Source organism: Enoplosus armatus, chromosome 11 (assembly GCF_043641665.1).
Source record: "Enoplosus armatus isolate fEnoArm2 chromosome 11, fEnoArm2.hap1, whole genome shotgun sequence".
Lineage (NCBI taxonomy): Eukaryota > Metazoa > Chordata > Actinopteri > Centrarchiformes > Enoplosidae > Enoplosus > Enoplosus armatus.
In genome coordinates this window covers 3483013-3492663 of record NC_092190.1, presented here as the reverse complement: position 1 = coordinate 3492663, position 9651 = coordinate 3483013, and the positions used below count along the sequence as shown (strand labels likewise).

The 9651-nt window shown below is 49.2% G+C and overlaps 1 protein-coding gene across 1 annotated transcript; it reads right to left on the bottom strand.

Moving 5' to 3' along the window:
* Positions 1-1878: 1878 nt before the first annotated feature.
* On the bottom strand, positions 1879-3117 carry LOC139292049 (trace amine-associated receptor 13c-like). Its single transcript, XM_070914182.1, has 2 exons — positions 2861-3117; positions 1879-2695 (listed from the first exon to the last, which is right to left on the bottom strand). Exons 1-2 carry the CDS (start codon positions 3034-3036, stop codon positions 1879-1881), a joined length of 993 nt encoding a protein of 330 aa, XP_070770283.1. The 5' UTR covers positions 3037-3117.
* Between the last annotated feature and the right edge of the window lie 6534 nt (positions 3118-9651).

Below are 9651 nucleotides of genomic sequence, written 5' to 3'. Positions count from 1 at the left end.
CAGCCTGTCATCCGGGTTCCACCCCCAGTCCAACGGCCAGACCGAGCGCAAAAACCAGGAGATGGAGACGGCTCTGCGCTGCAGGGTGTCCAAACACCCCTCGTCCTGGTCCCAGCAGCTACTGTGGGTGGAGTATGCCCATAACACCTTGACCAGTTCCACCACTGGACTTTCCCCCTTCCAGTGCGCCTATGGGTTCCAGAGTCCCCTGTTTCCGGCCCTGGAAAAGGAGGTGTCCTGCCCGTCGGTCCCGCTGCCGCAGGACCTGGATCCAAGCTCGGGCCACTCTTCTTCGCTCTGCTGACCGCTACGCCACTGCTGCCAACCGTCGCCGCACCCAGGCCCCCACCCACCATGTCGGCCAGAAGGTGTGGTTGTCCACCCATGATTTACCCTTGCAGGTAGAGTCGAAGAAGTTGGCACCCAGGTTTATCGGCCCCTTCCAGATTCAGAAAGTCATCGACCCTGCGGCGGTGAGACTCAAGCTGCCCTGGTCTATGTGGATCCACCCCACGTTCCACGTCTCCAAGGTCAAGCCGGTCCGAAATAGCCCCCTGGTCCCCGCAGACCCTCCTCTGCCCTGCGTTATTGCTGCCGCCATGGGAGGGGTCTCCAATACCTGGTCAACTGGGAGGGGTACGGCCCTGAGGAGAGGTCCTGGGTTCCGGCACAGCACATCCTGGACCCCTGGCTCATCAGGGAGTTCCACCGGCGTCACCTGGACCAGCCGGCCAAATCCACCACGCACTCTGGTCACATCGCCCTTGAACCACCTTCCTCCCTGTCGTCCAAGGCGTCAGATGACTCTGAGGTTCAGACACCCTCTGATGCTGAGGAGGAGGATCCCGCCATGGACGTCTCTGACGAATATTATATTATATAAATATATATTGTAGTTGGAGGAAAGTAGATGGCCTGGGAGAAGTTCACAGGGGCTGGAAACAGGGACCGATAGAGAGGGTGTGACTGCAGGAAGGGACTGAGAAGCAAGTTGTGACAGTACCTCCTGTTTGAGTCTGGTATCTTCTGAATCTGGTCATCATGAATCATGTGGTCTGTAACTGTCCGTCTTTCACCATCCATTGGAATACATATGCCTGTGTGAGGGGGGACAGTATGTATGTGTGACTAGGAGGGATAAGCGAAAAGACATATTTCAATTGTCTTGTGTACATTGACAATAAAGTATAACTTAACTTAATATAATTACCTACAGGTATGTATCTGTACGTACTGGTACACCCTCACTGTAAATTGGAAAGAATTAGGCTGTACTTTGTGGTCCGTGTAGCAGAAAAACCTTTGCGTGTATTGAATTGAGCAAGGTGTGCGAGGTAATATAGTGTATGAGTATAGTTGGAAACATTATCACATACGAATGTATCTGTTAAATGATAAACATAGATATATAAATACATACAGTAGTGTGTTTTGTGTATCCTTGTCTATTTTATTTGGCTTTTTAATTCACAGAGCTCACAGGGTTATGTGTCAATGCAAGCCGGGCACAACTTCACCATAGAAGATACAGCACCATGTGTCTGCTAATGTCTGTGGGTCACAAACTTCAGTATGAAACAGTATAAAACAGGGTACAATTCCCCTCACTGTTGTTCTAATGTAAATGTGACACTTTCAACTTACAGCTAGAATTTGGTACTTTAATAGTTTCTTTTCAAATCACCTGTGCTTGAGTACATAGACAGCACACAAAAAAATGTCACCTTTCAGATACTAGATGTGGTGCTTTCTCCGAAATGAATGAAAATGAACAAACAAAGGGTACCTTCCCTGTTACAATCAAAATTTAGCATACACAATGTAAAGACACATATATGATCTGCATTGTTCTAATTTCAGAAACCATGCAAAGACTCTCTACAGTATGTTGGCCTCACAGGAGTCAGGCTGCAGTATCTTACATGTAACAATGAGCTTAACTGATTTTCTAAACCAGGGGTAGAAAAAGGCATAAATCACAGGGTTTAGACAGGAGTTAAAATAAAACAGACATATTACAAAGGCAGCAGATGAAGCATTGAGCAAGTTATCTTGGCCTGTAAGAGCGACACAATAATATGGGCAGAGACATATTAGAAACAAAACTACAACAACACCAAGAGTCCTGGCTGCTTTCATTTCAGATTTCTTAGCAGTTACTTTTACTGATTGTTGGATTGTGACAGCTGCAATATGAGACCGCATGGCACGAGCCTGAGACACAGCCACCACAAATACTCTCATATACAGAACAACAATAAGAGTAATGGGAACAATGAAAGAAAAAATAAGATCTGCAATTCCAGAAATATAGTTAATGAAAAATATACACTCTCCAATGCAGGAGTTGTACCTGCCTGGTTGTTTCAAGATATCCTTCAGAATCAGACTTTGAAAGATTACAGAACATATCCAACACAGAGAAACACAGACTTGAGCTCTTTTTAGTGTGATTTGGGTGGAGTAATGCAGAGGATGACAAATAGCCACATAGCGGTCAACAGATATAATCACCATGGTTCCTACTGAGGCAGAGGTAATAATATATGCCAGATACTGATACAGAGTACACATGAGGTCACCGAGGAACCAGCAGCCATCGATAAGCACAATTTGAAAGAACATGAGGAGGCCCACGAGGAAATCTGAGACAGCCAGAGAGAGGAGGAGGAGGTTAGTGGGGGTCTGAAGCTGCCTGGGGAGGAAGACCAGCAATAAATGTATCAATATTTATAGTATTGATAGAGCAAAGATTTAAATACAATATTTAGAAAATTACTCTTTTCCTCACAGTTTAAGATCAGGTCATACGTAATATTACTATCTACCAGTTTCGTAAATTAATGAAGTATTTGGCTACTTGAAGTGGGAGATAGAGATGATGACCAGCAGGTTAAGGGCTGCAGTGAGCACAGAGATGGAGGACAGCAGAATGTAAATCAGCATGGCCTCAAAGTGAGGACGCTTTGGCTTCCTGCAGGAGGTGTTGAGGAATTGTGGAAAGCAGAGTTCAGTTCCCTCCAAGGTCTCCATCATCAGAGAGAGGAGAAGCTGCTGAGCTCTAGCAGCTGTTTGGCCAAAGCTCTCTCTGTTACAACTGATTTATCTCTTTCCTCCCTGCCCACCCCTCCTTCCTCCTCACCCCTGCTGCTGTTCTTCTCTCCGTAGAGACTTAAGCACTATGACTTCTGTGCTCATCTTCCTCTTTACAGCACATAACTTATCCATTCAAGTTTCAGTGAGTGGAAAAAAGTTTAGGTGCCATTTAGAGTTAGTTGTCCATTTAAATTGAGTCGAGTTGAGTTCTGCTCAGCTGACACACCAGCGGGAGACATTGCAAGGGTGTTGTAGAGTTCACCGATCTTCTTCGCTGCCTATATCCCTGTTTCAAGTATGCGATCTTCTGTAGCAATTTATGGCAGTCTGTGCACTTTATTGATGCAGATGAGCACAGAGACATAGTAGTTCAGACATAGAGGAAGGTTTCGGACAAATAGTCTCTTTTGCTTAGGAAGGTTCCTAACTGACTGAAATGACACGGAAGTATCCAAATGTCTGCAGTGATAAAAGAGCTGGACGAATATCCTTCAGCATAGGGTACAAAAGGAAAGGAGTTAATGCCGTCCCACAATTCCATGCTGCAGCAACATTTGAAATGACTTTCATCAAGATCAAGGAAAAGTGTTCAGGAAAAAATACAGGAAGTAATTTCTATTCAATGGAAGCCATAGTTGTTCAAGGCACTGCTGTCAGTGGTCCAGTAAGTTGAAATGGACCATTTTGGAGAAACGGTCCACCACAGTTAGGATGGTGGTGTTACCTTCAGAGGAGGGCAGACAAGAGACAAATTTCAGGGAGATGTCAGACCAATTCAATTTTTTTCAACAAAAAGCTAATGGTCAAGGAGCCAAGACAGTGCCTGGTGGACATGTTGGACATGGGTGGCTTTGTCAGGGGAGAAGATGAGGATATTGTCAAGGTAAGCGAAGACGACTTTGTCCAACGTGTTCCGGAGAACGTCGTTCACCAGAGCCTGAAACACAGCTGGAGCATTAGTCAATCCAAAAGGCATCACTAAATAGTCATAATGTCCAGTGGGTGTGTTAAATGCCGTTTTCCACTTGTCCGCCTCCCTAATTCTTACCAAGTGATAGGCATTGTGTAAATCCAATTTGGTGAACACCATGGCACCTTGGAGCAGTTCAAAGGTGAAAGAGATGTGAGGGAGGGGGTAACTGCTTTTTATAGTGATGTCATTGAGTCCACCATAGTGGATGCAGGGTCGTAATGACTTGTCCTTCTTGCCCACAAAGAAGAAACCCGCTCCTGCGAAAGAGGAAGATGGTCGAATAATGCCGGCAGCGAGAGATGACGTGATATAATTCTCCATAGCCTCCTTTTTAGGGAACGCCAGAGAGTAAAATGGCATCTGGGAGGTCTGTACCGGGGAGCAGCTTGATGGCCCAGTCGTAGGGGCTATGTGGAGGCAGGGAAGTTGCCCGGGCTTTGTTGAAAACCTCTTTAAGATCCAGGAAACAGGAGCGAACCCCAGAGAGGTCAGGAAAGTCAGAGTCTGGAGAGCCGCCTTCCCCCTCCTGAGAGCCCCGAACCGGCACCAGATGGATTCAACAGAGTAGGGGGACACTGGAGAACTACCTTGGAGGGAGAGACAGAGTAAAAACAAGTGAGTCAACATCCGTTTCCCCACCCCAAAATCTCACCTAAGGACCAGTTGATGTGTGCGTTATATTGGTTCAACCATGGCAGTCCCAGGAGGGGAGGATGATGAGGTGAATCGAAGAGGTGGAGCAAAAGGAGTTCACTATGTTCAAAAGCTATTGATATCCGGACAGTCTGACTTTGACAAAGCAAACAACCATCCAGGGCATTGGCCTCCAGGGGTTTAGGCAGAGAAAACAGTCTCAAGCCCAGCTTCCAGTCCATGAAGCTCTCATCAGCCCCAGAATCCACGAATACCTGGTGATTGAGAGTTCTGTGGGGTGTGAATTGTGGGCGTACTCAACCCACAGGTGCTGCCGGGACCAGGATGCAGTGTGCTGGGAGGCCTTGCAGTCTCCATCTCCTGGTTCATCCTCTCCCACTAACCGTTGGACTGGGGATGAAACCCAGATGACAGACTGACGGTGGCCCCTACAAGTGTGTAAAATTCTTTCCAGAAAATAGCGGTGAACTGAGGTCCCCGGTCGGAGACCACGTCAGAAGGGAGACCATGCAGGCGAAAGACGTGCAGCAACACCAGCTCAGTGTTCCAGTGGTCTCCCTCAGCTGACGAGGTCTTTCAGTCCCTCAAAGCCGAGTTCACGTCGGCCCCTATCCTCCAAATGCCTGACCCTGAGAGACAGGGTCAGGCATAAACAGGTAGAGAGTCTTTCTGGGCTTGAGAGGAGCCCGGGGGCTTAAGCTGGAGAAGCCGGACCAAGGAACAGGTGAGTGGAGCGAGGAGGGAGAGCTCACACTCACAGACAACAGTTCAGTCGGGGTGGCGGTACCGTGAGGGATAAGGCAGGAGACAAGGTCGGCAAGGCAGCGGGTGCGGAACCAGATGAACAGGCAGCAAGGCAGACAAAACAGGAGGGAGCGGGCAGAAAGCGAGTCGGAGGTAGAGTGGAGGGTGAGTGGAAAACTACTGAGAAGCAGGTAAGGGAAACAGCAGACTTTGGCAAAAGTGGAATTGAAAGAAGTGGTTCGGCTCACCAGTACCCTTCTCGATACTGGGGAGCCCTGCCTTTTACTGGACACGAAGATAGGAAGTGACTGATCTGAGAGCAGTAGATGCATCTGCCCTCTCGCTCCTCCGCCGTCAGCTTGGCCCTTCCAAGCTGCATGGGTCCCTCCAGACCAACTGAAGAGGGAGCGCGAGCAGGAGATCAGTGAGACGAGAAGGAGGCAGATGACCAGTGCCCCTCCTGGGTGGGAGGAGGAACTGCCGGTCTCACTCTCTCTTTCTCCCCTTCATGAAGGCGATTGTCAATGTTAATGGTCACGGCACTGAAGGAGTCAAGGTCTGAGGGGATCTTGAGAGGAGCCAACAGGTCCTTGATAGAGTCCTTTAACTCTCGACGGAATGCGTCGATCAGCGAAGGGGTGTTCCAACCACTTTTAGCCCCCAAGGTGCAAAACTCTATAGCATAATCTGCCACGCTGCGCTTACCCTGCTGCAGATCCAGGAGCGCTCTCAATGCCTCCCCGGCCGGCTTTTATCCAAGGGTTTGCTGAGAGCACTCGCTAAGTTCACTAGGGACTTGGAAATGGGCGACAACTTCAATTCAATTCAATTCAATTCAATTTTATTTATATAGCGCCAAATCACAACAAAAGTCATCTCATTACACTTTACAAAATAGAGCAGGTCTAGACAGACTCTTTATAATGTTATTACAGAGACCCAACGGTTCCCACCATGAGCAAGCACTTTGGCGACAGTGACAAGGAAAAATTTCCTTTTAAGAGGCAGAAAACTCGAGCAGAACCAGAGTCTAGGTGGGCGGTCATCTGCTTTGACTGGTTGGGTTACAACCTACTCCCCTCCGCTGTAGCCCATGCTTCAGCCCTCTCAGTCAGGTGGAAAATTATGTAAGCCACCTTGGCTCAGTCAGTGGGGAAGGCTACAGCTTGTAATTTGAAGTGGAGACTACACTGAACCAGGAACAGCCTACTGTTCCCAGAAACCCCAGAGAAGCGTTTCAGCCGGGAAAGGTGTAGAGCTGGAGTTGAAACCTGGACTGGAAGAGGAGCAAGACTAGGCGCTGGAGCCGCTTTAGGAACCAGAGTTATCAAAGGGTTCCGAGGCTGAATCAACAAAGTCTTGGTATGAGTGGTGAGTTATTGGACTTGCTCTGGGAGACGACTAACCTGGCCACCGATGAGAGTTTGGAAACCATTGTGACAATTGGCAAGCTCACAAACTCCGGTGCACATGGAAGAGAGTTGCTCCTCGTGGTGACGGATCCGTGTTCCATGCTGAGCACGGATAGCAGCAACCCAAGGATCAGAGTCAATTGAGTCCACTGTGGCCTGTTTGTGCTGTAACGACCAGGTTCACAAGGTGGAGGACTCAAATGCACAGCACAGACTCAGATAGGTTGAAAGCAAGCAGTCTTTACACAGGCAGAGTTCGGTACACAGGTAAGCAGTAAGACAAGGTAGATAAATCCAGTAGGGAGTAGGCAGAGGTGTAGTCAAACCAATCAAAATCCAATAATCAGAATCAGAATCAGAATCAGAAACTGTTTATTGCCAAGTAACATACATTACAAGGAATTTGCTGTGGTCTGAAGGTGCTATTGTTTTGATAACAAATAAGTAGAATATAAAAGCTAAAATAAGAATAAGAATAAAAATAAAAATAAAGAAAATAAAAAAATAAGATAAGATAAATAACAACAGTGCAGTGACCAGAATAAAGTAAAGTGTCCAGATAAAGTGTCCAGTGGGGGGGTGAGTGCGTTAATGTAACGCAGTGGGGACAGGGGTGATGTACGTTAATATAACGTATAGCTTGTGTTTGTGTTCTGGGGGGGGGTCAGTGAGAGTTTGTCAGGTTGACTGCAGAGGGGAAGAAACTGTTTTTGTGGCGGGAGGTTTTGGTCCTGATGGACCGCAGCCTCCTGCCAGAGGGGAGGGGGTCGAACAGATGGTGTCCGGGGTGGGAGGGGTCGGCAGCGATCTTCCCTGCTCTCCTCAGGGTCCTGGAGGAGTACAGGTCCTGAAGAGATGGAAGGTTGCAGCCGATCACCCTCTCTGCAGAGCGGATGATACGCTGCAGTCTGCGTCTGTCCTTGGTGGAGGCAGCAGCGTACCAGACGGTGATGGAGGAGGTGAGGATGGACTCTATGATGGCAGTGTAGAAGTGAACCAGCATTTTTTGTGGCAGGTTAAACTTCCTCAGCTGCCTCAGGAAGTACATCCTCTGTTGGGCTTTCTTGATGACGGAGCTGATGTTCAGCTCCCACCGGAGGTCCTGGCTGATGATGGAGCCCAGGAAACGGAAGGACTCCACAGTGTCCACTGCAGAGTCACACAGGGTGATGGGGGCGGGTGGGGCTGCGCTCTTCCTGAAGTCAACAACCATCTCCACTGTCTTTGAAGCGTTAAGCTCCAGGTTGTTGCTGTTACACCAGGTCACCAGATGGTCAATCTCCCACCTGTAGGCAGACTCATCCTCTCCAGAGATGAGTCCGATGAGGGTGGTGTCGTCCGCGAACTTCAGGAGCTTGACAGACTGGTGACTGGAGGTGCAGCTGTTGGTGTAGAGGGAGAAGAGTAGAGGAGAAAGAACGCAGCCTTGAGGGGAGCCGGTGCTGATCGTCCGCGAGTCAGAGACGTGTTTCCCCAGCTTCACGTGCTGCTTCCTGTCAGACAGGAAATCTGTGATCCACCTGCAGGTGGGGTCAGGCACGTTGAGCTGGGAGAGCTTGTCCTGAAGAAGAGCCGGGACGATCGTGTTGAAGGCAGAGCTCAAGTCCACAAACAGGATCCTGGCATAGGATCCTGCGGAGTCCAGGTGCTGGAGGATGTAGTGTAGAGCCAGGTTGACGGCGTCGTCTACAGACCTGTTGGCTCTGTAGGCGAACTGCAGGGGGTCCAGCAGAGAGTCTGTGATGGATTTGAGGTGGGACAAAACCAGGCGTTCAAATGATTTCATGACCACAGAGGTCAGGGCGACGGGTCTGTAGTCATTTAATCCAGTGGGCCCTGGTTTTTTGGGGACAGGGATGATGGTGGAGGCCTTGAAGCAGGCTGGCACGTGGCATGTCTCCAGTGAGGTGTTGAAGATGTCCGTGAACACCGGAGACAGCTGATCGGCGCAGCGCTTCAGGCAGGATGGGGAGATGGAGTCTGGTCCAGCAGCTTTACGCGGGTTTTGTCTCTTGAAGAGCCTGTTCACATCTCTTTCAAGGACAGACAGAGGTGTTGATGCTGGAGGAGTGGGGGGCGCTGTGGGGGGCAGCTGTGGTGGTAGGAGGTGTGAGAGTTCAGCCCCAGGTGTGATGAGGGGGTTGGGGCTGTTGGGCTGGAGCTGGTGGGTGATGGTGTGGGGGATGGTGTTAGGACTGTCCCATTGTCTTTCAAAGCGACAGTAGAAGTCGTTGAGGCTGTTGGCGAGGCGTCGGTCGTTAGCAGAGTTGGGGGCTCTTGGCTTGTAGTTGGTGATCTGCCTGAGCCCCCTCCACACAGAAGCAGAGTCGTTGGAGGAGAACTGGTTTTGTAGTCTCTCTGAGTACAGTCGTTTAGCTTCCCTCACCGCCTTGCTAAACTTGTACTTGGCTTCCTTAAACTCCGCTCTGTTGCCACTCTTAAACGCCTCTTCCTTTTCCAACCTCAGCTGTCGCAGTCTTGCTGTGAACCAGGGTTTGTCGTTGTTATAACTCACCCTGGTCCGAGTTGGTACGCAGCAGTCCTCACAGAAGCTGATATATGAAGTCACAGCCTCTGTGTACTCATCCAGACTGTTGGTAGCAGTCCTGAAAACATCCCAGTCAGTACAGTCCAAACACGCCTTCAGGTCCTCTGCAGCTTCACTAGTCCACTTCTTCGAAGTTCTCACAACAGGCTTAGAAAGTTTTAATTTCTGCCTGTATGCAGGAATCAGGTGGACCATGTCGTGGTCAGAGTGTCCCAGTGCAGCGC

Coding starts and splice junctions, on each gene's coding strand:
- LOC139292049 (XM_070914182.1), bottom strand. CDS start 3,036: ATGATGGAGACCTTGGAGGGAACTGAACTCTGCTTTCCACAATTCCTC. Junction 2,696..2,860: donor ATCTCTATCTCCCACTTCAA/GTAGCCAAATAC, acceptor CTTCCTCCCCAG/GCAGCTTCAGACCCCCACTA.